At 39.4% G+C, this 27888-nt stretch overlaps 1 protein-coding gene across 1 annotated transcript; it reads right to left on the reverse strand.

Moving 5' to 3' along the window:
• Positions 1-14354: 14354 nt before the first annotated feature.
• Positions 14355-22462, reverse strand: LOC103542278 (serpin B3-like). The gene is made up of 8 exons (XM_008509212.2): positions 22324-22462; positions 21531-21721; positions 20877-20933; positions 19488-19616; positions 18611-18728; positions 17367-17506; positions 16913-17068; positions 14355-15415 (listed from the first exon to the last, which is right to left on the reverse strand). Exons 2-8 carry the CDS (start codon positions 21693-21695, stop codon positions 15011-15013), a joined length of 1170 nt encoding a protein of 389 aa, XP_008507434.1. The 5' UTR covers positions 21696-21721; positions 22324-22462; the 3' UTR covers positions 14355-15010.
• Between the last annotated feature and the right edge of the window lie 5426 nt (positions 22463-27888).

The raw sequence follows: 27888 nt of genomic DNA on the forward strand, positions 1-27888 counted from the left end.
CTGTGACAAATTCATATTACCTCCTCCCTTTCCCCATTCCCACACCTACAATACCAGCCAGGACAGTCCTCTTACTTGATGCTTTCAACCAAATCCAACACTGTCATTCATTGAATTCTCTTTTTAAAAATTATTGTTCTTTTTTTCCAGCTGTATCATAGGTTTATAACATTATATAAATTTCAGATGTACATCATTATTTTTCCTTTCTTATGGAGATTACATCATGTTCACCACCCACAGGTTAATTACAGTCCATCACCACTCACATGTGACTAATCACTCCTTTTGCCCTCCTCCCTTCCCCCATCCTCTCTGGTAACCACCAATCCAATTTCTGTCTCTATGTGTTTCTTTGTCGTTGTTTTTATCTTCTACTCATGAGTGAGATCATATGATATTTTCATTTATTAGTGTCTTCTTCAATTTCTTTCAACAATGTTTTATAGACTTCAGTGCACAGATCATTCCCTCTTTTATTAAGTTTATTCCTAGGTATATTATTATTTTTGTTGTGATTGTAAATGGGATGGTATACTTAATTTCTCTTTCTGCTACTTCGTTGTTAGTGTATAGAAATGGAACTGATTTTTCTATGTTGATTTTGTATCCTGCAACTTTACTGTATTCACTTATTATTTCTAAAAATGTCTTTTTGGTTCTTTAGGGTTTTCTATATATAAAACCATGTCATCTGCAAATGGTGCCAGTTTCACTTCTTCCTTCCAATTTGTATCCTTTTTATTTCTTTTTCTTGCCTGATTGCTCTGACTAGGATTTCCAATAGTATGTTAAATAAGAGCTGTGAAAGTGGTTATCCTTGTCTGCTTCCTATTCTTAGAGAGATAGCTTTCCGTTTTTCTCCATTGAGAATGATGTTAGCTGTGGGTTTGTCATATATGGCCTTTATTATGTAGAGGTACTTTCCTTCTATACCCATTTTATTTAGAGTTTTTATCATAAATGGATGCTGTATCTTGTCAAATGCTTTCTCTGCATCTATTGAGATGATCATGTGATTTTTATTCTTCATTTTCTAATGTGTATAACATTGATTGATTTGTAGATATTTAACCATCCCAGCGTTCTTGAAATAAATCCCACTTGATCATGGTGTATGATCTTTTAAATGTATTGTTATATTTGATTTGCTAGTATTTTGTTGATTTTTGTGTTGATGTTCATCAGTGATATTGGCCTGTAATTTTCTTTTTTTGTGATGTCTTTGTCTGGTTTTGGCATCTGGGTAATGTTGGCTTCGTAGAATGAGCTAGGAAGCTTCACCTCCTTTTCAATCTTTTGGAAGAGTTTGAGAAGGAAACCATTAAGCTTTCTTTGAATGTTTAGCAGTATTCACCAGATAGCCGTCTGGTCCTGGACTTTTATTTTTTGGGAGGTTTTTAACTACTGTTTTGATCTCCTTACTGGTGATTGTTCTATTCAAATTCTCTACTTCTTATTGATTCATCTTAGGAAGGTTGTATGATTCCACAAATCTATCTATTTCTTCTAGATTGGTGTATAGCTTTTCATAGTATTCTCTTATAATTTTCTGTATTTCTGAGATATCCACTGTAATTTTTCCTCTTTAATTTCTGATTTTATTTATTTGAGCCTTCTCTCTTTTTTTTCTTGGTGAGTCTAGCTAAAGGTTTGCCAATTTTGTTAATCTTTTCAAAGAACCAGCTCTTGGTTTTATTGATTTCTTCTATTGTTTAGTGTCTATTTCATTTATTTCTGCTCTGATTTTTATTATTTCCTTCCTTCCCCTGATTTGGGGCTTAGTTTATTCTTCTTTTTCCATTTCCTTTAGGTGCACTGTTAGATTGTGTATTTGGGATTTTTCTGGTTTGTTGAGGTACGCCTGAATTGCTAGAAACTTCCCTCTTAGAACTGCTTTTGCTGTATCCTATAGGTTTTGGCATGTCGTATTTTCATTTTAATTTGTCCCCAGGTAATTTTTGATTTCTCCTTTGATTTCTTCATTGACCCAATCGTTGTTCAGTAGCATTTTGTTTAATCTCTACATTTTTGTGGCTTTTCTGATTTTCTTCCTGTAGTCGACTTCTAGTTTCATACCATTGTGGTCAGAAAAGATGCTTGGTATTATTTGGATCTTCTTAAATTTATTGAAACTTGTTTTGTGGCTTAATATGTGATCAATCCTGGAGAATGTTCCATGTGCATTTGAAAAGAATGTGTATTCTGTGGTTTTTGGATGGAATGTTCTGTATGTATCTACTAAGTCCATCTGGTCTAACATGTCCTTTAAAGCCAGTGTTTCCTTATTGATCTTCTGTTTGGATATCTATCATTTGGTGTAACTGGAGTGTTAAAGTCCCCTACTATTATTGTGTTACTGTCTATTTCTCTTTTTATGTCTGTTAATAATTGCTTTATATATTTAGGTGCTCCTCTGTTGGGTTCATAGATATTTGCAAGTGTTATATCCTCTTGTTTGATTGTTCCCTTTGTCATTATGTTGTGACCTTCTTTGTCTGTTGTTACAGTTTTTGTTTTAAAGTCTATTTTGTCTAATATAAGTATTGCTACCTTAGCTTTTTTTCATTGCCAGTTGCGTGGAGTATCTCTTTCTATTCCTTCAGTTTCAGTTTGTGAGTGTCTTTAGGTATGAAGTGTTTCTCTAGTATTCAGCATATGTATGGGCCTTCTTGTTTTATCCAATTGGCCACACTATTCCTTTTGAATGGAGCATTTAGTCCACTGACATTTAAAGTAGCTACTTATATGTATGTACTTATTGCCTTTTTGCTACTTTTTTTCTGAGTGTTTTAGTTGTTCTTCTCTGTTCCTTTCTTCTTCTCTTACTCTCTTTCCTTGTGGTTCGATTGCTTTCTTTAGTATTAAATTGGAGAGTGCTATGAATGAATGAAGAGGAATGGGGTGAATTATTCATTCTAAGAGGACAACATTACCTTGATGTCAAAGCCAGATAGGCACTACAAGAAAAAAAACTTCAGACCTATATCTCTTATAAATATTGATACAAAATTCCTCAAAAAATACTAGCAAACTGAATCGAGCAGCATACTAAAAGGATTATACATCATGACCAAGTAGGATTAATTTCAAGAATGAAAGGATAGATCAACACATGAAAATCAGTCAATGTACTATGCCATTAACAGAATGAAGGAGAAAAACACCATGCGATCATCTCAAATGATGTAGAACATCATTAGACAAAATTCAACAACTTTTGATAATAAAAACATTCAAGAAACATTCAAAATACATCCAAAATTCTAGGAGTAGAAGGAGATTTCCTCAACATGATAAAAGATATTTATGAAATACTGCAAGTAACTTAATACTGCATAGCAAAAGACTAAAAGCTGTTACCCTAAGAACAGATATCTGCTTTTCCCACTTCTACTCAACATAGAATTGTAAGTTCTAGCCAGAGCAATTAGGAAAGAAAACCAAATAATAAGCCCTCAAATTGGAAAGGGAAAAGTAAAATTGTCTCTATTCATGGATGACATGATGTTATATATAGAAAATCAGAAAGATTCCACAAAAATTCTCCTAGAACTGATAAATAATTCAGGTAGTTTGTAAGACAAGAAATCAACAAACAAAAATTCTTTGGATTTTAATCCCCTAAACAAGAAAAATCTGAAAAAGAGATTAGGAAAAATATATCCACCTACAATAGCATCAGAAAGACTTAAATACCAGGAATAAACCTAACTAGTAGGCAAAAGATCTGTATACCGACAACTTCAAAATGTTGATGAAAGAAAATAAGAAGACATAAAGAAAGCGAAGGATACCCTGTGTTGGTGGATTGGAAATGTAACATTGCTACTATGACAACACATTTCAAATCCATGGACAGGTTCAGTGTGATCCCTGTCAAAATTACAATGACTTTTTTCTTTTTTTCAGGAATAGAAAAAGTCACCCCAAAATTCACATGTAGCCTCAAGGCATGCCCAGTGGCCAAAACAATGCTGATAAAGAAGAACAAATTTGGAAGTTTACATTTTCTGATTTCAAAACTTCCTACAAACTTACAGTAGTTCAAACAGTGTGGCATAGAGATAGACTATATACCTGTGGAGTAGGGTAGAAAACCTGGTAATAAACTCTTGCACACATGGTCAGATGATTTTTGACAAGGATGCCAAGACCATTCAGTGGGAGAAAGGACCGTCTTTTCAATAAATGGTGCTGGTAACACTTGATTTCCACATGGAAAAGAATCACCTTGGATCCTTACCTTACACCATATTCAAACATCAAGTCAGAATGGATGAAAAGCCTAAATGTAAGAGCTGAAACTAAAATTTCAAGAAGAACACATCGTAGAAAAAGACCACATTAGTTTTGGCGTTGGTCTATTTGATATGCCACTCAAAACATAGGAAACCAAAGAGGAAATTGATAAATTGGACTTGATCAAAGTTTAAAACTTCTGTGCATCAAAGGGAATTATCTTGAGAATGTAAAGCAACCCACAGAATGGGAAAAAACATTTGAAAATCCTGTATCTGATAAGGGATTAATATCCATGACACATGTGGTACTCCTTCAGCTCAACAACAAAAAAGGAAAAACATAATTGAAAAGTTGCAAAGGATGTGAACAGACATTTTTCCAAAGAAGATATACAAATGCCCAGAACAGAAAACAAGTGTGGCAAAGATGTGCAGAAAATGGAACCTTTGTGCATTGCTAATAGGAATCTAAAGGTGTAGCTGCTGTGGAAAACAGATGGAGCAACCACCATACTGGTGGTGGCTGCACAACAATGTGAATGAACTTAATGCCACTGGATTGCAGAGTTACACATGATTAACATGGTAAATTTCGTCGTATGTATATTTTAAAACACTCACACACACACAGCCATGATTTCTGACTTAAGCTGTTCTTTTTATTATCTTGGTTCAACTCCCTTCTGCATTCCTATCAAAAGTTCTTTAAATTTTCTTTTCCTTTCCCAAACGCTCTAGTCATTCCATAGCTTTATCAGTTTCAGTTACTTTCTTTCCCTATCTCATTAAAGAAAAAAAAGAAAAGAATATGATTTTGTACTTCAACTTTTCATCATCCGCTAAACTTCAGGCTTAAGTGCCTTTTCACCCTTCTTTCTGCTCCCTGTCCTTTTATCCCCAGCTTCCATTTTCTCTAGAATCTTCCTCCATCAATAACACACTTTTTCTAAATGAATCTCGCTATCTCTAGTGGAGCCCTCTCCTGGCATAAATACACTGAAACTCTCATTCTTAAGCAAGCAAACAAATCACTTTCTTCTAGTCTCTCAATGCATATAAACTTCTTTTGACATTCAAGTTGCTGAGAGTCTAGACTCCATATTTCTCCTTGTTCACCCATTGCAGTGTGGCTTCTTCCTCAGTATTTTCATGGCACGGTTTCTCTGGAGTTCCTTATTGACTTTGTGAGTTCCTAATCCAGTAAATGTTTCCAGGGATCGCATCTGAACAAAGGATTCTTCTTGTGTGATCTGCAGACCCTGGGCGTTCCCCAGACCACAGAGTCAGAACCGGTTTCACAAGAACCCACGACATTATTTGCCTTTCCCATTGTGTTGATATTCATACTGTGTTGCAAAAGCCATGGTTTCTGAAACTGCTGGCAATTTAGCATGAATCAAGGCTGTAGCCCCAAACCATATTTGCACATGGATTCTCCAGTGCCCCCCTCCCCCCCCACACCATTTTCAACTAATGTCCTTTATGAATCAGTAAAAATATTTAATTGAAGGTTTACTTGAATCTCTCCTATCAGTACACATCATTTAAAATTAGGCGAGCTGAAACTGGAAGGATGTATAATGCATCTTTTAAGTTTTTTTCCTAAGTATGGGATTATTCTAAAAACAGATTTTATTAAACAGTGTTCCCCCTCACATCTTTCCAAAGACAATAGTTACTATGTGTGCTTTATACAAATCTTCTCCTCTACCTCATTCTTTATCAATTTGATTGAGGTGTAATTTACATGAAAGCATAAAGCACTTGGCTGGGGCCCCATCTTCTCCACGTTCTTCTGAGTGCAAGTCAGTGCTCGCATCTCTCATCTGGAGGCATTTGTCCTCCACACATCGCATCATAAAAGTACAATGTTTTTGACAAATAAGCACCTCTTTGACCACCACCTAATCAAGTTGTCAAGCACTCATTGCAACCAGAAGTTTTCCTTGGACTCTTTTACCATCGATTCCCTCCCCAAATCCAGCCTTGGGAAACCCCTAATCAGCTTTCTGTTGTCACAAGTTTGTTACCATGAGTTAGTTTTGCCTGTTCTAGGACATCATATAAGTAGAGTTACCTAATATGGACTCTTTCTGTCCAGCTCCTTTTGAACAGTGTAAAGAGGAACTGTCTGTTCTGCAGTTAGTGTGGGATATGGAGTCGTTCTAGACATGATTTGAGCTAAGCTTGAATTTTGGTGTTGCCATGGTTGCCTTCAGTGTGGTCCTGGCTTTAATTCCTTAGTGTTACCTCGTGTAGGGTAGAGGCCTGATTGCTGGATGCTTTTCCCCATGTTCTTGCTCCACCCTTGGCTATCAGCCGTTCTTATGCACCTTGGCCTCAGAGGGGGCCTTTCTGCCTGCTTGGTACTTGCGGGGCTAGCCTGGGTTGAAGGGAAAGGGAATTGTTCTGTCTCTCTCCTGAGGCAGGAGACATCTCCTGGTTGGGGCCTGGGAGAATTTCACGAAGCCCCCAAGGAGAAGAGAGTGTTTACTTTTTCCCTTACTCAGTCATATGAAATCATCACCTCCGCCACGGGAGTAACAGGGTTACTGCCATGTCTCAGCGGCTCAGGACATTTGTTTCTTGGGGAGAAGAATCAGGTGGGGCTTCTTGCCTTTTCTGCCTTGGCCACCCCTTCCCTCCTCCAGTCCGACACCACTGAGGGTGCCCTGCCTCTAGTCTTTCTCTTGAACACCCAAGGAATCTCTGTGTACTTGCCCTGTGTCTGCAGCTCCCAGGGTTCTATACACTTGTGCTACCTTCATTTGACCTTCAGCACTGGTCTGTGGCTCTGTGTCCTTTGTGTTCTGCCCCAGGCAAGTCAGTGCTCCTGTGTGTCTCTTCCTGTAGGGACTTGTCTTTTCTTAAATTTCAGGTTGGGTGGTGGCAGTGGAACTGCGGCCTTCTGATGGCTTCAAGAATTTGTGTATTATCCAGATTTTTCTGTTAGAGTGGAGCAGCACTCTTCCAGCTTTCTCCATCACAGCAGAAGCTGGAAGTTGTGTGACTCCTTGGGTGACCCATCTCCTCTGTGCTCCTGAGGTGGATCAGGTCCAGGAAGCCACGTGCTGCTGACTTGGTGTGCTGAGGTCCTGTGCCAGTTATTTCCAGAGAAGGCACATTGTTTTCTGTATTCAGGGTGAAGTTCTTTCCTATAAGACGTGTACTTTCTCTGAGCTTTCTGAAATCTGCTGCTGCTGAGCCCTCTTGTCTCTCTTCTTGCTTGTCCCTGCTCTTTCCCCAGGGCCTCCTGCTCACCCCCAGCTGCTTTCACCTTTGGTAGCCTTGCCATGAATCATGAGACCATGAATTATGGCTGGCTTCAAAGTTTCCTGAGAAAGTAATTCAAGAAAAATATCAGAGATATTTTTATTTGTTTACTATAACTTGCAAAGGAGAACTGGGAGAAAGATACTGAAATTCAGAGCCATGTTCATGCTGAAAATCCCATTTTAATTTTTTCTTTTCCTTCATTGACCAAGAAAGTTTCTCATCTATAGCTTGATCTGTGAACTTAAGAAATAAAAAGGAGTTCTTGGGGATAACTAGACATAGTTTATGGTATGATTCCATTTATAAATCAATACCTTGACATCCCACAGTTGAAGTATGGAAATCAGACACTTCTGGGTTTGAGTCATGTGAAACCTTCCTTCAGGAAGTATTGTATGCCCTTCCCAAATTGTCTTACCCAATCCAGTTCTCCAAGAGTGCCTGATGACCCTGATTCATACTACCACCTATGTTTTAATGATGTTTTCTGTTAAATGAGTCTCCACTAGTAACTGTAGTCATCTTTGCATGCTCAGCATCTAGCTCAATGTCTGGAAATGCAAGTGCTCAAAAGTCCGATCAGTTCCTGGTTCCCCCACATCTTATATCCAGTGACCTATCCATACACTTATTGGGGGAGCAAGGAGAGAGCATCTAATGGCATGTTATTCAAGGAAGAATATGTGTCCTAAAGAAAGTGGAAATGTTTAATTCCAACATAATCTGTGAGGCATGAACTGCAGTGCAATCAGCGCTCGGCTTGTTGACCATGGCCAAAGGGCAGTGATCTGAGAATGGATACCCCCGGCCTGTGCAGTCAGTGCTTTCTGAGGATGACAGATCAGTGCCTGAGTGGGCAGCATCAGATGTAACATTAAATTGATCAACCTGGTGGAGCGAAGGAAGGAAGGTGAAGAACACCAGGATGGGAGTCAGGAAGCTGGAGTTTCTATCCCAGCTCTGCCATGACCTAATTATGATCTCAAGAGTGGCAGTTAATTTCTTGGGGGATTTTGTCTTTTTCACTGCTTAAATGAAGAAGATGGTATAAGCGATCTCTATTATCACTGCTAACATTATAGTGGTGGCTACTCCTTATGAAATGATCCACTTCCTAATTATAATAGAAAATAAATAATTCAGATTCAAAGAAGGAATTATGGTCCAATATTTAAGCATCAAAAACCAATTTTGTTCATGTCCACGTCTAAATCCTCCTCCTGTGTGCAAACTTTAGAGTTAGTCAAACTGAAAAGAAATCTGGGCTTTGGGAATAGACATATGGTTTTAGGTGGTTTAGTTCATCTTTCTGAGCCTCAGTTTCATCTTCTTTTTTAGGAAGATTGACCCTGACCTAACTTCTGTTGGCAATCTTCCTCTTTTTACTTGAGGAAGCTTGTTGCTGAGCTAACATTTGTCCCAATTTTCCTCTGTTTTATGTGGGATGCCGCCACAGCGTGCCTGGATGAGCAGTGCTATATCCGCGCCCAGGATCCAAACCTGCGAGCACTGGGCAGCTGAAGTGGAGTGTGCGAACCTAACAACTACACCATGGGGCTGGCTGCTTGGTTTCTTTATTTTAAAAGTTGGTTTTCTAAGAGTAACTTCTTTATTGAGCTATGTGAGGATAAATAGAGTATGTGGTTATTAAAGAATCAGGAACAAGGTATGTGTCCAATGATGTTATCTGCTGTTTTCTTTGCCATCACTATCATATCACCATGACCACCACCACCAATATCGTCATCATCATCATCACCATCATCAACAGCGGCGTTCTCTAACTTTGCTTGGAAACCAAATCATGGCCATTCCATCCTTAGGCCTCATATTAGAATCTGAGCTGTCATTTTCTCAGTTCCAAAATTTTGGTGGATTCCAGGTCAGAGAGGCATTTTTCTCCCTCTTTGATTTATGTCTCATGTCAGTATTTGGATTGAGTGTTCCAGGAAGTTGTACACCAATGTTTGCATTAAGCCCATCAAAGGTATTCAAAAATTCTGGCTCCTCAGCTTGCACACACCAATCCTCTGGAGTTTGAAAATATTCACTTACAATCCTATACTTCTGATGCATTCGGCATCTCCAAGCAGATTTTATCTCATTGAGCCACACTCAAATTCTGTCACTACAGGATGTGACAGCAGAATAACTGGTTTCAAAATTGACATATGAACTAACTTCCTTTCTGTGCCCCCCTCTGGGGGTTATCAGAAGGTCCCAGGACCTCTGAGCTCTTATCGAGCTCTCTGTATTTGTACAGATGTGTATTTGGAATATGGGGGCTTGGGATGGAGAGGTTGACCTCCCTAGCACCACCATTTGTGCAATCCAGGATTTCCCCAGGAGAATAAGGAATCAGGGATGTCGTCATGCATGGCTTATGCGCATTGGGTTGCAGAGATCACCAGTTGTGGAAGTAGAGGGATGCCAAGATCCTGTGCAGTAGCCGCTTCAGCATTGCCTTTGAGGTCATTGATGTGTCACCCCTGGAATTGGCATAAACATCACTGCCAGGTGGTGAAAATGTAGACATTGCTCCATTTGTCATGTGCAGTTTATCTAAAGGTGAACTTCACTTTCGTCTGATCAATGTCTAACTCAGAGTGTATTAAAAAAATGCCTGCTTTTGTTTTTCTTAAAACCATTGTTAGACAAGAAATGTAGGTAAAAAAGTTCTTCTTAGGGAGAAAGCAATTGCATACTTAGTCTCAAATGAAAGATAAATTATCTTAGGCGATCTTTTGGAATTTGATTGTTTCTGGTTTCCAGCCATTGAGCAGATAATTATCAGGAACAGAGACAATATAGTCTTAGACATTAAGATTCTAGAAGGCAAGGGCCTATCCCTGGGATAGCCCTATGCCCTGGGATAGCCATATCCTCTGGAGAATCACATTCACACACACACACACACACACGCACACACAGAGCCACTTGGGAGGGCAGAACCCTCAGTGAGTTCTGGTCTCTTATGTTTATTGCCAAATGTCTGCCTGCATTTCTGAGTTTGCCTCTTCTATGGGATCCTTAAGTTTTGTGGATTTCTAGTTTTCTGACTGCCCACTAACTCAGCTGTTTTCTGACTGATCTCAGGTACTTCCTTGTATATATTGCATCTATACTGCTACTCTTGTTCTAGACGTTGAAGTCTGCTTTGACCATCAACTTTAAGGCATTTTTCCAAGTTCCGGCCTGCTTGTGTTCTGAATTTGGTTCCCCTCTTCTGGTCTTCAGGATGATTGGTTTATTTATCCATTTTTGTCACCCTTTATCTGAGAACCCACGGCCTAATCCAGCATTGCACATAGTAGGTGCAGAATAAATGTTCTTTGCATGGCCTACACCAGACTACATACGGTGAAGCCGATAAGCATTTTTGGATGTTTGCAATGTCTTTTGTAGTAGAAATACAAATGAGTTCTTTTTTTCCCTGCTTGATCTCCCCAAATCCCCCCAGCACATAGTTGTATATCTCAGTTGCAGATCCTTCTAGTTGTGGCATGTGGGACGCAGCCTCAACGTGGCCTGATGAGTGGTGCCATGTCCGTGCCCAGGATCCGAACCGGCGAAACCCTGGGCCGCCGCAGCGAGCACACGAACTTAACCCCTCAGCCACAGGATCGGCCCCGATAAGTTCTTATAAAATAAATGATAGCCCCTGTGTGACTACAGGGAATGACACAATCATTTATTCTTCACATAGTTGCTTACCACCTGTGTGTGCTGTAGGTATACAATAGAAATGATTCTGACAGAGCCAGATGGAGCCAAGAGAGTATACCCTGAGAGTTTTCCCCAGAAGAGGAAAATGTCATTTCAAAGGGAAAGAAGGTGTCTATCCTTCCGCTTGTATGATGTAAGTGGCTTGGCTTTCATCTTTGACTATTGAAAATTGTATCAAAAAACTGAGATAAACATAGATTTCAATACCATATTTTATACAATGACATTTAATGGAAAAAATATCTGGACATGAATTTTCTTGTTAAACTCTTTCAAATCTCAAACTAATTTTAAATATAGTCATTTTTTTTTTTTTTGAGGAAGATTAGCCCTGAGCTAACTACTGCCAGTCCTCCTCTTTTTTGCTGAGGAAGCCTGGCCCTGAGCTAACATCGTGCCCATCTCCCTCTACTTTATACGTGGGACGTCTACCACAGCGTGGCGTGCCAAGAGGTGCCATGTCCGCACCCGGGATCTGAACTGGCTAACCCCAGGCAGCCGAGAAGCGGAACGTGCGAACTTAACCGCTGCGCCACTGGGCCGGCCCCTAAATATAGTCATTTTTAACCTGTGGATCAGTAAAGACAACTTGGTAGATCACATCACAAAACTTTCTTTTTTAATGTGCAGTTTCATGATGCTTCTTGCTCCATATGACAGGGATGTTTGCATATTATTTAATGTGTTTAAATGTTTATGAAGAAATTGAAGGTTGGTCAGAAGTTGGTAATAGTGAGGTTGTTCTTAAAAACATATTTAATTAAGAAGCTTTTTTCGCTCAAATGTTTCCAGAGGCAAAGTAACTATGTGTGATTTGTCCAGTTTTCTTTCTCTTCTTCCCCTTCCTCCTACTCTGTCCTCTTTACTGTTGCATAATTTACATAAAACAAAATTCACACACTGTAAGCGTACAGGTCAATGACTTCTGACAAATGTAAACACCTGTGTAACCACCACCCGACCAAGTTGGAGAGCATTCATCTCAACCAGAAATTTCCCTCAGGCTCTGTTAGAATCAATTTCCTCTGCACCTCCTGCCCCAGGAGAGCACTAAGCAGCTTTCTGTCCTCACGGGTTGAACCTCGTATATGCGGAACTACATAATCCGTACTCCTTCTGTTCAGTTTCTTTTGCACAGAATAGTGTTTGAGAGGTTCCTCCATGTTGCTGCAGGATTCAGTAGTTTCTTCCTTTTCATTGCTCAGTCCTATTCCACTGTTTCTCTATCCATTCACCTGCTCAAGCAAATTTGAAATATTTCCAGTGTTGGCCATTGTGAATAAAGTTACTATGAATTTTTGTACATAAGTCCTTCTGGAGACACACATTTTCAATTCTCATGGGTAAATATGAAGGAACGGAATTGCTGGATCATATGGTAACTAAAGGTTTAGTTTTATAAGAAATTTTCCAACTGATTTCCCCAGTGGTTGCATCCTTCATAGTCTCACCAGTAGTGTATGAGAGTTCTTGGTGCTCCACATTCTCTCCAGCACTTGATATGGCCAGTCTTTTTAATTTTAATTTTGGCCACTCTAACAAGTGTGAAGAGGTATTCTGTGGGGAGAAACTTTGAAAGCATATAAATATCCATTCCTTTTAAAACTTTAAATTTAGACATTTTATATCAGTAAGTTCTCATATTATGTTTTATTCAGTGAATTATAACTTATACCTTTAAAAATCAAGAAACAAAATTTGAATTTCTCTTCAGTTTCTGTTACACGTGGCCCCACTGCAGGAGTAGTTGGTTCTCTGACTGGCCTAGAATATTGGGAAAGCTTTCAGGTCTCATAGCTGGATGTCAACCATCTCCTCTACCTGATATGAGTCAAATGCCTGTGAGCCTTTTTCTTAACTCGTTTGCTTTTATAAAGTTTCTTTTGAAAACCCAACTAAAATAACAAGTAGTTGAAAGTTATAGTCTAAAGACATTCTAACAATAAGTTCTTCAAACCCCAAAAACTCTATACCAGTCTTAACTTCATTGAATCATTAGAATTTAATTCACACCCATAGTGACACTCTGAGCTTATTTATCACCTACAATTTTCTATTTTAAACTACACTTCAAAACCCCAGGTCCTGGGCCAAACTTCTGAACCTCCAATCGTTCTCACAAACTCATTCCCATCATTTCTGTTCTTCAACCTCGTTAACTACCCCACTGCCTCTCAGTTCATCAGGCAACTGCCTCCTGCCTTGCCTTCCCTTCCCAGCCTGTTCACTGCATGGTTTACTCATGTTACCCACACTCTTGCCAGTCTGTCAGTTCCCTTGACCAAATCTCACACTTAATGGTGAAACATCTCCTTCCTCTGCTCTGTTCTTGGGCTGCTGGATTCTGCTGAAGAAAATTTAGAGCTTTCTCAAATCCTCCAAAATTCAAGGTTTATGTTATTAGCTGAGATTCAGGACTTATTGGGAAGGATTTTAAATGAATACAGCCCCCTAAGAAAAGCTGTGTTCCAGAAAATAAAAATTGTCCACTCTTGACCTTCATATATTGACATACTTCAAGGTCACTTCACTGGGTGCTCTTATCACTTTATACTCTCTGCCTAGGACTCCATTCTTGCCTTTAGCCACCTTTCCTTTTTTCTCCAATTTTTAAAGCTACTACTTTTATTCATTAACTCTGTAAGTTTCCTGTTGCGCATCACAAGTTTAGAGCTTCAGATTATATCCTGCATCCGAGCTCCAGACTCATGTTCAAGTGCTTACTAGACAACTCCATTTGGATATCTGAAAAGAAATCAGAATTCAACAAATGCAAACTTAAACCTGGGTTCTTATCTTCTCCCCGAAACAAAATCTTCTTCTGTCCTACTGTTTGGTTAGACCAGAAACTATGGGCATCATTCTTGGCTTCTGTCTCCCATTTCTGCCATAAATAATATGTTGCCAGAATTCTATGGATTTTTACTTCCTAAATAATTCTCACAGATAACTGTTTCTCTCAGTCTCCACTCCTGACATTCTAAGTTTACTCATTAATCTCACTGTATCCATGCTGTTATTCCCTCACATCCATTTACATCTTAATAACTAGGGATATATCTTAAAGACGTAGATAAAATGATCTCATTCTCTCCTTTGGACAACAAGTGAACAAAGCTGTAATGGCTTTCCATTTATTTTAGGATAAAATAGAAAGTTATTAAAGTGGGATACAAAGTCTTTCACGTTCTGGCATGAGCCTATGCTTCAGCCTCATCATGCCCTCTTGTATGTTGAATTTTCTTATTTATGTGATAATATATTTCTGAATTTTATTTCCTATGTATGGTGGGCCACTTTCACTTTGTTAAAAAGAAAAATAAAAGGAAAAAGCAACAAATAATATGAATAAGTCACTTTTATGATAATGCGTTTCATAAAATCAAAAAATTTAGACATATATGTCCCTAAATATTACCTAAATTCTAGCAAATGTGGGTGCTATCTTAGTAAGTTTCATTATCAGATAAGAGTTTTGAAATAGCAGATATTATATTTAAAAATTAGGAGAAGATAAAGTATTGAAATATTCTTTCAGCTTATCTTGAACATTTTGTGCAAAGGGAATCATCATGGGGAAATGAAGTCAGTTTACACGTGTTTGTAGAAAGAGAGAGATAGACAGTATGCTTTCAATCATTACATTCTTGGTGATAACTATAAGATTGGAAAGGAAAAAGAGTTAAAGAGAACTAGTATTTCTGCAATCAATGTTTTGGAAGAAGTGTGAACTTCTCCCTAAGTTAGTAGCAGGTTAATTGCATCTAAGGGGAAGAGATTCTGCCCAAGAAGAGGATGCTGTTGGTCTTATTGTGCTTGATGAAGAACAGGAAAGGGTGATCACAGTGGAAACTTTCATAAATTGGTAGTGATGTTATACCAACTACTCCGCCTGTAGCAGCTGCAGCCTCCGTGCCCTCCTCATTCACCTCCACAAAGGACTTGTGTACAACTTTTGTCAACACGAGACCTTTGCTCTCTGCTATGCCCAGGAAGTTGGCTTCCCGTGTACTGAAGGCATCCACCATCCCCATGGACATCAGCACTTCCTCGAGGTTATAGCTCTCTTCCACTTTGAACCGAGGTAAATATAAATCTACTTCTTTCTCCCTCATATTCTGTGAGCTTGTCCACTCTATTAGTTTCTCAGCAGTGAGTTTACCTTCAAGCTGTAACAATGGACAAAAGGAACAATGAAGTGATTCTCAGTGGACATTGAACATACCTTAACATTGGAGTGAATCATGGAAACATTTATTTTAACAGTAAATGTAAGTACAGAAATTTTTCATATATATAATAAACTGAATCTTCTGTATAATACCTATAAACAAATGGATTCTTCTGTACTGTATATTATATATATAAAACATATATAAAACAAAAGAACCTTTAAATAAAATTATTTTGTAAGAGATGAACTATATGTCTCTATTTCTTAAGCTGCCAGCCCACTCCATGTTTCATTTTTTAATAGTCTTCTCTCATTAATGCCCTTTTGTACATAATTTTTTACATGCTGCATTTATAGCATACAACATATTTTTATTCCTTTTTCTTGCTTGGCCTATTTATAAATTTTTGCCATATAGTTATATATTTCTCTAATCAAGTTTAATTTGTTACATAAAATTACCATTAAATTGATATTCAATATATATATCTTTACTTGATATTTTTAAAGCATTCATTATTTTGAGCCATTTCTGTCCAAAAGCTGTTGCCTTCTTTGTATTAGTTAGCTTAGGATCAAATCCCAGGACTGAGATGTCATTGATAATGATTGCTGAACTAGAGGATGAATATTGTAATGGTCCCTCACATACATTGCCATGTTACTTTCCCTGAGGATCTCCAATTTCCAGGGTTGCCACAATATATATTTTGGGTGTGGCAAGTTCACCACAACTTCAGCATCATCATCAACGATTATAGTAATTGCTGAGGGCCATTATTGGAATATCCTTACTATTTCAGATATTGTTATTGATATTTTTCACATTAACTTCAACCATTATAGCAGTGCTAAGAGTAAAATTTCCTTTTTTTTTTTTACTTAGAGGAATGGGGCACTGAATGACTTTTGAGCTCCTAGGGACAGAGTACTTCTAAATTGAAAAGTATGCATCGAGGTAAATCTATTTGCCCACTGTCCCCAAACCACTGTGATTTAGCATGCAAAATGGTGCCTATTGTTTCAATTTTCTTGGTTTTGTTTATGAGTGAACTTGCATATATTTTCCATGTGTCATGTTCATCTGAGTCTTAGTTTCCTTGTCTTCAAATGAATACCCTGGACTATATCAGAGGATCTTATGGCTGCAAAATATTATAGGTGTGTGCCTAGGTATATTTTTTTCTGAGCTGACATTTCATATTTTCATCAGAATAGTAATGAGACATCTGATGTTAAGATTTTCTCTATATTCTTCCATATCACACTGTGATACTTGAGATAATTATTTTATGGAATGTAGTATGATGCCAGGTTCTCCTTAACAATTCTCCTTTAGACTGCATGCAGAGAAGAAAAGTACTGTATTCCTGAGCGCCGCCAGACATCACCAACACTCTGTGAGCACCACTTCCAATGAACAGCCCATACAAGCAGAGTGCTACTAGGAAATCGGGCAATAGTATGAAGAATTGGAGGTAGAAGCTATTACCTTCTGCAGACCATCCACTTCATTTGGCAGCAGCAACATCATGCTTAGATCTTTGCCTTTGTATGGTATTTCCAGGATCTTGGCTTGCATGTCCTCCAGGTCAGTGAAATTAAAGAAACTCTTTTGTTTCATCATCTGCACGGATTTGCTGGTATCCTGCAGTAATTAATGTGGCAAAGAAATGCCAAGTGAGGCATAATTCAAACAAAGATAATACTGTTAAGATACCAAACACATCCTTTTTCTAAGAGATGATCTGGGAAATTTGTGAATTAGAGGAAGAGTTTCTTCAAGTATTAGCAACCAAATAAAGTCAAAAAAATGAAAGAAGAAAATACAGCCATGTAAATTTTATTACAACCTGCAGTTGTACATTCTATCAGATATGAGTTTACATTTAACATTCCATAAGTAACTAACTACATTGTCATCATAAAAAAATTTTAGACAATACCTTGTTCAGCCAAAATTTTTCCTCCACAGTTCTTCTTTTGTCGAATTTCTCGTCCCACTGCCCTTTGAAATAGACTGCATTCACCAGAACCAGAATGGCGGACTCAAGAGAGTGAGGGGGAAACACATCCTTGATTTTTCCTGCAATAAAAAGAAAAACAAAAGTCCATCATAGAAGTTCAAGTGGTTTGTCTAAAAGATGCTTTCAAAGTTACAACTGATCATTAATTATTCACACAAGTCACCACTTTAGGGACTACTTGACTAATAGTTCACGAGGTAGCACTTTCCTCATGGCACCAGCCTGATGGAGTTACCCCTGATGGGGATGACTCTTCTTTTCACTGGAAAGGTGTTCAGAGTCTCTGTCTGTGGGGAACTTCAGTCCTCTCACACCAAATATTGATAAATGGATTTCAGCTACTCTTTCAACAAATCCATTCCCTTCACACTCTCTCCCTCAGTTCTTCCATACCTCCAGTCATCACTCCTCCCTCCCTTACTTCTTTTCTGTTTTTTTAAACTTTGAGCTCACTTGTCAGAGGAAGTAGGCCTTGGTTATTCTTTAGGACAAGTGGCACGGGCTCTATTATCTGAAGCATTTGCCCTGTGCCATCAGAAACCATTCACTAGCATATCTTCGTCTTCATTCTCCACTTTGAATTGCTGTACGTTTGGCCTCAATGAGAGTGGTAGGCAGGATAGGGGTTCACAGGATGGAGAGTTTGTCAAACTCTCTGCCCTGGATGGGGAAGACAGCTGGGATAGTCCCTGCAGGATGTGGGGATGGAGAAGTGGGCTGGCAGCTCCAGCGGCAGGTGACGAGGAGCCCAGTTTACAGGAGTGCTGCTTGTTTCCAAGTTAAGAAAGGAGACGAGAACCATATCTAATGTTTCTCTAGGAAACCATATACAGAAGTTAAGCTTCTGATTTAAAGTAAAGAATGAGAACCCAAGATGGGGTCTGAGCAGAATTTGGAGTCCACAAAGATTTTGTCATCCGTGGCCACGAGCAAACATAAATCTCCAGCTGTTTTTCTAGGTAGTTGGTCCTGTGATCCCTCCTGGGTTCCCATTGTTTCTCTCCACATTGACTTGAAACATTCCACCATCTGTAGTGCCCCCCCACCCTCTCTGCAACCTCATCTCTTCTCCCTCTCCCAGAACCCCATGCAGTGTCAAGCGCAGGGTTCATTCAGAGCGGGGACTCAATGTGTTTCTTTATGGGTGATCACTCATACTCTACCATTTGTTTGGCTTTCCACCCAGGAATTAATCTTCTTGCGATTTTCTTCTGCAGCATTTTTAAAATCAGCAGATTCCACACTGGCAAGGTAAAATTTCTTAACATTTTCCATGTATTCCTTTGAGATGGGAAGGAAGAAAGGAGAAATTGAGCAATTTATTATTAACTATGTATTCTCAAGTTGCTTATTTTCAATGTTAACAAAATATAGCACAGGAATCAAGACTCTAGAGACATCTACATTTTCTTCTCCACGTGTATTTTTGTACAACACCATTTTGGGTAATGTGAAAGGGAAGTACAGGCTGGCACAAGAATGAGGTCTCTGAAGGGCAATACCATCTGACAAAGGCAGGAGCAGAAGAGGCTGTGGGTTGCAAACTGCAAAGCTTGTTGTTCTGAAGGAGATGGTGTGCTTCTGGGACTCCTCTCCAGTAATATCAACTCTTAAGGTTCTGACCTTTGCTTCTATCTTCCATCCTGGGCATTCAGTATTCCTTGGTATTTCCCCAAGACACATCAAGCCTGCCCATCTCATCAGTATCCCATTCACCATACATTTCCTGGGCCATTGCCCACCAAAATTCGTACTATGTGACTGAACAGTGTGAGACCATTAGGGGTATCTCATGACTCATTGTGCTATTGAGCCTGCCCTTTGGTCATAAAGTCATCCCTAAACCCACACTTTCTTGGTCGATGGTCAGGCTCTAGTATACTCCATTGGGTGTAGTTGTGGCAACAGAGTCTTGCACCCTGGGTAAATTCTCCTCATAGGGGTCAACCAGGCTCATCTGCTCACTCTCCTCCATTTGGTGATTGGAAGACAGAGGACCTAGGATGCAGATTAAAGGTGTGGCAGGCCAGTGAAGCTTACCTGACGAAACTGAAACTTCTTTTCTCCATAGAGCCTGTTGGCGATGCTCAGCTCATAGGCATCAGTTGATTTCTTTAATCCCGTCAGAAGCTTTTGAAATTGGTGATGCACATTTCCCAACTTTTCAGCCTTCAAACATCAAAAAGTGAGCTCACTACATTCTCTGTCAATGTAAGTACTAAATACATGTAAATCTGTTAGATCCATACCTAAAGTTTGGTAACCCTGCAGATGACATTTGTCATTATTTCCTGATATTGGTGTATTTTATCTCAAATATTTTCCCAAAGTTTTCTATTCAGCCTCTTCCAGGAAATTATTTGCTTCTGTTCTAAATAATCCTGTCTTTTTTCTTTTGAACTACAGATGCAACACCATTCCATCATTGCATTGTCTTCCAATTGGTAAAAATGGTTAGGTTAATCTTGCCAGCTAAACTTAAGCTCCTTAAGGGCTAGAACCATTTTCATTTTGACAGCCATCAGTGTTATGAGAATGTTGAATTTGTGTATTTCAATGGTGCTATGATATGAGAAGATATGAAGCCATGTACACTCCTAGGTGGTATTATCTTGTGAAACCTGTTGACTGTGATCTATGTCTCTTCCTCATGATGGTCATACTCCAAGTTAGGAACTGTATGTGCCTGGTACACTCCTATGGCTTTACATCAGTAACTTTAAACCTTTAGTCCAATTCAGATGAAAACCGGAAAGCCCAGAGAATTAAATAACCTCTCCTAAGAGAGACAAGGTAGTAGAGCCAATAGTTGAACATATGCCTGTCTGAATCCAGAACCTTCCACTTGCTAGCTAACCCTTTAGAATATTAAGGCTATAAACTGTAGACTTCATTCATTATTTTCCAAAATATACTTAGATGTATGCTTATTTCTGTTAATCCCATCTATGAGCTAATTAAAATTATATTGTCTTAGCAACATTATTTTGATTACTATGATTATTGTTATTCGATAATAATGACATATAGCATTTATTAGGGTTTCCCATAACCCAGGCGCTGTTGTAATGTTTGCATGTACTGAGGCAGGTCTTTCACTACTGCCAGTTTACTGGCAAGAGGTCAGTGTTTTGCAGAGCAAATGTGCCTGCCCACCTCTCCTGTTCGTGAATAGCAGGGCAGGAATTTGAAGCTAGTCTTCCAGTGTCAGAACCAATGCTTTTATGCAAATGCTGATCTCCTCTCAAGAATTAAAAAAAAATGAAATAAATAAGTATGTAATATGAGATGAGAAACAACACTGCTTATCTCGTGTATTTTGCTCAAAATTTCCCCTAAAAATGGACTTTTCACTGAGATCTCCAGTTTAAACCTTGACCCTCTTGGATATATGTTTCTCCTTCTAGAGCCAAATGCTCTGTGACTCACATGAGCTGTTGTAGGTCTTTCTCTTGCGTTGTCTGCGACTTCATTAAAGTGAAGGACCTGGAAGAGAAGGGAAGCGGGACAAGAAAACTTTACTCAAAAGATCTGTCCACAGTGGGAAATTTAAAAAAAGAAACAAAGAAACCCAGAGATAAACCCAAGCTAATAAACAGAAGAAACTTCCAGACCAACTGAAAATAAAAAGAACAGTAAGAACCAAAGGAAACAGAATAAAGAAAACTTCAGTGTAAGCCTTTGTTCCTTGAAAACTACAGCTAAGCTGGTTAATCACCAGCCACTTGAAAGAATCCTGATTATTCATTCATGGCTGAGGAATCATGTGAAGATGTTTCCCATGGATTTAAGTCAGTGCATCACTTCTGCAAGTGCTCTGGCGTTTAAGCCTCACCTCTGGTTGTTGAGCAATTGTAGGGTTGATCCCAGCTCCCCAAGGAAACCTAGGCACAGGGAAGCAGATGGGACAGGGCACTGGGGGAGGGCACATGCCCCCCCACAGCCCTGTGCTCACCCAGTTATGGGAATGCTTGCTCAGTCCCCTGTGCTACCTCTGGGGGCAACCAGATCTGTGAGCATCTGCACACAAGCCAACAGAGAAATCAGTCTAAACAGGTGAATGTAAAGGGAGCTGACACCTACCTTGCCCATTTGGAGCGCAGTGTTTCCTTGGGCCCCTAAGTACATCATGGCTAACGCTGATGTGATGCTGAGAGGGGAATAGAAGATGTTGTCCTTCTCTGATTTTTTGAACTGTTGGAACAGATCAAGTGCGAAGTGGGTGTTTGCTTCACTGAGTGAATTCATGGCGGCCTTAGTGTGATCTGGAACTCCTGCAGAAGCATCAGGTTCATTGGATAATGAGTTTACTGAAGGTAAGTTTAGTCTATAATGAAATTTTCTTAGAAGGAACGACTTATATGGGGGTTGTGGGATTCCGGCAGCTAAAGTTCTTCACCTTTTTACTTTTCAAGTCTTTCTCAATGTACATGTATAAATTTCATGATTAGAAGATTATTAAAATTACTCTTTAGAAAAACTTTTGTGAAAAATTAATGGAACTTCTTTGTCTTTCTTTCATCTCCGGCTGTCTTAGGCCTGGGTATTAAATGTTTTATATCAACAAGACCACGACCCATGTGGATGACATCCAGCCAGCTCCCATGAGGCAGCTTTATGCCTTTTCCTTCAAGCCTCCGTGGGTACCAGACACCCTCCCCTCCACCAAATGTGCTCTTAAAGGAGCATTTGCTTCACTAGAAGTAAATACATTAGAGACAGATAAATCAGATGAAGAAGGTGTTTCAATTTTTCCCTAGCAGAATAATTAAAATACAATCAAACAGAATGAATAGATGCATGATATTAAAGACATCATTTTATTATTTTCAAAAATGATTCATGCTGTTAAGCTGGAACAGCTGGAAGCACTTACCTGTGTTTCTGGAGGAAGCAGAGGTGGGCAGGGAGCCTGTAAGCCTATGTGTGGTGAATGGTGAGATCCTGAATATGTACCTCTCTCTTGCCACCTCCCATTGCTCAGTGCTGCTGGAATTTCAAGTAAATCAACTTTTGATTTCTTAACCAGGCTAAGCCTCACCTTCATGAACATGAAATATTTATGAGAAAAAAAGTCATGCTTATTGTTCTGTTACTGTATTTCCTTTTCACCTGCAGAAAAAATTGTGGGCCTGCAATCATCAGCAGTCATTGTCTCACATGAAATGCACAGAAGTGCCTTTAAACACCAGTCAGAATATAGGTAAAATCCCACTTTCTCTCATGCTCTGAGCTCCACTCACCCAGAAATAACCCCTGGAATAACCCTCTTTCTCCCCTTGGATGTTGAATAGTCTTTAAGGCTCATTCTAATGCAAACAATTAAAAAGCTTACATTTTCTATTTAATGTTCTAAAAGTGCTGTTCAACCTGTTGGTTTTGTTTGTAATTACTCTGTATATTCAGGAAAATAGCTCGAAGTTTCAGCCTAGAGAGATACTGATGAGGTGTCGCAGCAGTACATGGAGAACAGGAATCCCTTGCCTTCTCCTAAAGGCTGTACCTAGACAGAAGACCTCCTTGTTACCTCCCCAGGCTCCTTGCAACCAGTCCCCGATTTTTCCTGCTTTTCTAAGGTCAGTGTGAAGGTCATTCACCTTGCAGTGTTAACACGCCCACAGTGAAAAGAACAATTGATACAAACAGGGATTATTTGCATGGCAGCAGTCTAAACTTTGTTTTAATATGAAACAGAAATGAATCATTTCATCTCCAGAATCATGACATTTCTTTGTCACCCTGTCTTTTAGAACATCACTTCCAGATTCAGTGAATGAACGTCTGGGTCAAATGCTCACAAGAAAAAATGCGAACAAGGTGTTCTTTGAATGCTATGGTTAATTTCTTCCTTTTAAAATTTTCATTGAGGTCACGTTGGTTTTAACATTTAGTAATTTTGGGTGCACAGGTGATCAGGTGTTCAGACTTCTGTATAGACTGCAGCGTATTCACCACCAAAAGTCTAGCTGTCATCCATCATCAGACATATGTGCCCCTTCCCTCCTTTTGCCTTCCCCCACTCTATTCCCTTCTGGTAGCCACCAATCAGTTCTCTGTGTCTGTGTGTTTGTGTGTTTATCTTCCACATATGAGTGAAGGCAGATGGGAATTGTCTTTGTCCATCTGATTTATTTTGCTTAGCATTATGCCCTTAAGGTCAATCCATGTTGTTGCATGACATGATTTTGTCTTTTTTTTTAATGGAGAAGTAGCATTCCATTGTTATATATACCACAACTTCTTTATCCACTCATCCGTTGATGGGCATTAAGGTTGCTTCCAAGTCTTGGATATTGTGAATAATACTGCAATGAACATAGGGATGAATTTTCTTTTTGAATTAGTGTTTTCATGTTTTTTGGATAAATATATGGTTATGTTCATTGTCACGGGAGCCTTATTCTCTTCATTTTCATGCTGTTCCAATAAAGAGAATAATATTAAAAACTACTGGCTTTTATTGAGCAGGGATATCTATTTGCTCATTTACATCTTAACAACTCATTGAGGCAGGTCCCTTTGTTGTCCCCATTTCACAGATGACATAAGTAAGCCACACAGAGGTTCAACAGAAGCCCAGGTTTCTACTGTCGTGAATTGCATTGTGTGATATTCAGGGATACACTCTGGCTCAGGACCCTGCAATGTGGATCCACCATCCCAACTGTGTCAGACAGACGCTGGGTTTACAAAGACGGTCTCCTTATGTTGAAATGTAGAGAACCATTTTCTTCTGCACTCTCAGCAGAGATGATTCCTTGACAGAATCCAAAGGGGTGGGGATGTGTCAAGTGCTCAGCCCCCAAACTCTCCTCTGCAGGTCCCACAGTCACCAGGAGGGAAGGCTGTCCTTTCAGGCACCATCTTGGGCCCCATCCTGAGACACCAAGAACTGTGAGTGGGAGTGGATTTGGGGTGATTTCCTCTGAGTCAGGGCCTCAGAGAGAGCGTAAAATCATGCCCAACTGTACATTCCCACTAACAGCTCTATCAAGCTGGGATTTAGTAAATGAGTAACTCTGAGAAGGAAAGGAGGTGGACAGAGGAAGTATTTTGCCACAGAGTGCACTGTCCCTGGAGGCCTGGCTGCGGCCGGGGAGAAGACTGTTGTTCCAGGGCATCCAGCCCCATAGCTCCCCTACCTCTGGGGTAGGGGTGTTTCTACTGGGGACCGACTTTCTAACTGAGATTTAATTTATATACCATAAGGTTCCCATTTTTAAAATATACCAGTCACTAGTTTTTCATCAAGGTTGTGCTTCTATCATGGCCTAATTCCAGAATAATTTCATCACCCCCCAAAGAAACCCCTCCACAGTTCTCCCCTCACCGCAGTCCCCGGAAACCTCTAATCTACTTCTTGTCTTTCTGGACGTTTCACATTAATGGATTTGCACAGTATGTTGCCTTTTGTATCAGGCTCCTTTCACTCAGCATAATATTTTCAAGGTTCATCCATGTTGTAGCATGTATCGGTGCTTTATTTCTTTTCATGGCTAAATAATATTCTTTTGTATGATATAACACAGTTTTTTATCCTTTCATGAATCAGTGGACATTTTAGTTGAGTCCAATTTGTGGATATGTGAATAATGCTGATATGAACTCTTGTATACCAATTCCTTTTGCTTATTTTTATTTTTTAAATTGAGATATAATTGACACAACATTGAATTAGTTTAAGGTATACAACATAATGATTTAACATATATTTTGTGAAATGATTACCACAATAAGTTTAGTTAGCATCCATCACCACACATGGTTCAAATTTTTTTCTTTTTGATGTGAACTTTAAAATCTACTTTCTTAGCAGCTTTCAAATATATAATAGAATATAGATTAACCATAGTCACTGTGCTGCACATTCCATCTAGATCCTATTTATCGTATAACTGGAAGTTTGTACCTTTTGACCACGCTTACCCATTTCACTGCCCCCCCCCACCTCCTACCTCTGGCAAGCCTTAATCAGTTCTTTGTATCTTCAAGATTGATTTTTTTTTTAAGATTCTATTTTTTTCCCTTTTCTCCCCAAAGCCCCCTGGTACATAGTTGTATATTCTTAGTTGTGGGTCCTTCTAGTTGTGGTGTGTGGGACGCTGTCTCAGCGTGGCTGGATGAGCAGTGCCATGTCCACGCCCAGGATTCAAACCAATGAAACACTGGGCCGCCTGCAGCAGAGTGCGCGAACTTAACCACTCGGCCATGGGGCCAGTCCCAAAGATTGATTTTTAAAGTTTTATTTTATTTTTTAAATTTCTTATTATTATGTTTTTTAGATTCCGTCTGTATGGACATAGTTCCAGACCATTTTACACTCCCACCAGAATATGGTGGGAATATATGTATAAGAGTTCTGGTTTCTCTACGCTTCTCCACCACTAGTTATCGTTGTGGGTCCTTTTTAATATCTACCATGAGCAGGGTCTCTAGTCCCAGCACACCAAGAATTCACAGGAAGATTCACCTACTACAAGGTCCCAGATGCAGAGAGGATGGAGGTCGGAGGCAGAAGGGAGAAGATGATCTGGGTTTCTCAAACTGAAAGATTTTCCCTGCCAGATCCCCCTCCCCAGGCCATGCTGCTCTTAGTGTCCTCCAACAATATATGCATAGTGATCCCTGAATGGGGTTGTCATGCAAAAGATCCTTGAGTTGAGACTGGATAGGGTGAGGGGGTTGTGGACTAATGGAGTTTTGATCAACTAAGGGGTACGTCAAGAGATAGGAGAAAATGCCAAGGGAAAAGACGCAGGATGAAAAATTACAGACATGAGGAATAGGAGTGTCTCAGTCAAGATTGCACTATAAGCCACTGTCACTAGATAGGGCTGAAGTTCCTGGAATAGCAGCCAGATGAGTTTCTTTGTGCTCAAAGAGAAAAGGACCCAGTCCCCACAGACAGAAGCAAGAAGCTCAGCCTGGCATGGAAGAACTACAGTGACAAAGTGGGATATGTGGCCTTCAAGGGGACAGACCTATGGAAGGAAGCTTTTGACCAAGGCTGATTTCTCAAGACTAAGCTGTCAAGATTTGTCACGCAGAGGTTGAGTTTGAGGAAGAGGCACTAATTAATAAGGATCACGAGTTTGCTTAAATTTAAAGAGAGCTTGGGTTAGTCCAAATGAGAAACCATTTCATACATTTTTTTCTGTTTCTGAGAAGTGCCCCTGGCATTTAATAGAGAGGATTGTGACATCCTGATGTCATATGGTGTCACTGAAGACTCAGCAATTTTCAGAAGTTTTTACATGTAAATTCTTGCCAACTTATGTTTTTATTTCTGAATATGTGCCAATTTGTTCCAGCAATCTAGACACACGGTAAAACTCAAGAAGAAATCACTTTTTCAGGAACCACCCTGCTATTTCTAATCCCTTTATAGGTTGGTTAAGAAACATCTCCTTTGTTTTCCTGAAGTATACTTCCTTGTGAAGGGCGTGAAGACTTGTCAGCATTGTTAAGTTGCAAATCTTAGGGGAACTTTTATTTCTTTCTTCTTACCAGGTATGTGGTTCTGTCTGTCTGTTAGAAACCAGTTAGTGGAGATGATCCTTCAAGCATCAATAAAAGAATATCTGCCAATTGCTGTATTCCCTACAGATACAGATGTACATACAGATATGTATGCTTTGAATCATGTGAGAATGGAGGTAATTAATTTTGCTTTAATTTTCGCAGGGGGAACCCATTCCACGAAGATTTGAAAAGATGTTAGTTAGGGAAATGGTCTCATATGTAGTTATATCATGGATGACTGAGAGAAATTCATCTTACCTCCACTCTTTCCCCATTCCCTGCCTCCAATACCAGCCAGGACAGTCCTCCTACTCGATGCTTTCAACCAAATCTAACCCTGTCCCTCGTTGATTTCTTATAACTACCACCCCTCCACACACACACACAGACACACACAGACAGTGATTCATCTTGGCTTTTCTGTTCTGTTGCCAAGAAATACCCATGCTGGCTCTCCCTTTTCCTGGAACTCCTCCTCTTCCTCCTTCCTTTATCTGAAATATGGATGTTACCCAAGACTGCATATTCCTTGGTTGGTTCTCAGGGGCAGTTCCTCACTCCATCTTCACACCGTGAAACCAGGCAACTGGCCTTCTCTTTCTTTCATTCCCACTGACTTTTATAGCCATTGTTCTTTCTCTGTAAACAATGCTTCAGTTCAAGTTTTGGGCCATGCAGTACATCACTACGTTCCCACCTACCATCTTGTATGTCACTCCTTAATAGTCACTAAGTAACCTGTTGCCTCTATACCCTTTTATGGTTTTCCTCTTCATCCTAACTGCTTTTAGTATTCTGGGTGACTTAAAAACTTTCATTTCATAGTCAACAAATGGACTCCATTCTTGTTTTATTGTACACTCTAGTCTAATTTTCTTCTTTGTGAAAAAAGTCATTTTTTTCTGACCTTTTCTTCAGT

Source organism: Equus przewalskii, chromosome 7 (genome assembly GCF_037783145.1).
Source record: "Equus przewalskii isolate Varuska chromosome 7, EquPr2, whole genome shotgun sequence".
NCBI classification, from domain to species: domain Eukaryota; kingdom Metazoa; phylum Chordata; class Mammalia; order Perissodactyla; family Equidae; genus Equus; species Equus przewalskii.

Excerpts from the sequence above, each read along its gene's own strand:
- LOC103542278 (XM_008509212.2), bottom strand. The coding sequence starts at position 21,695 with ATGAATTCACTCAGTGAAGCAAACACCCACTTCGCACTTGATCTGTTC. Across the intron at positions 19,617-20,876 it reads AAAGACCTACAACAGCTCAT|GCTGAAAAGTTGGGAAATGT; the intron begins GTGAGTCACAGA and ends TGATGTTTGAAG. Across the intron at positions 17,069-17,366 it reads AAAAATTTTGGCTGAACAAG|GATACCAGCAAATCCGTGCA; the intron begins GTATTGTCTAAA and ends TAATTACTGCAG.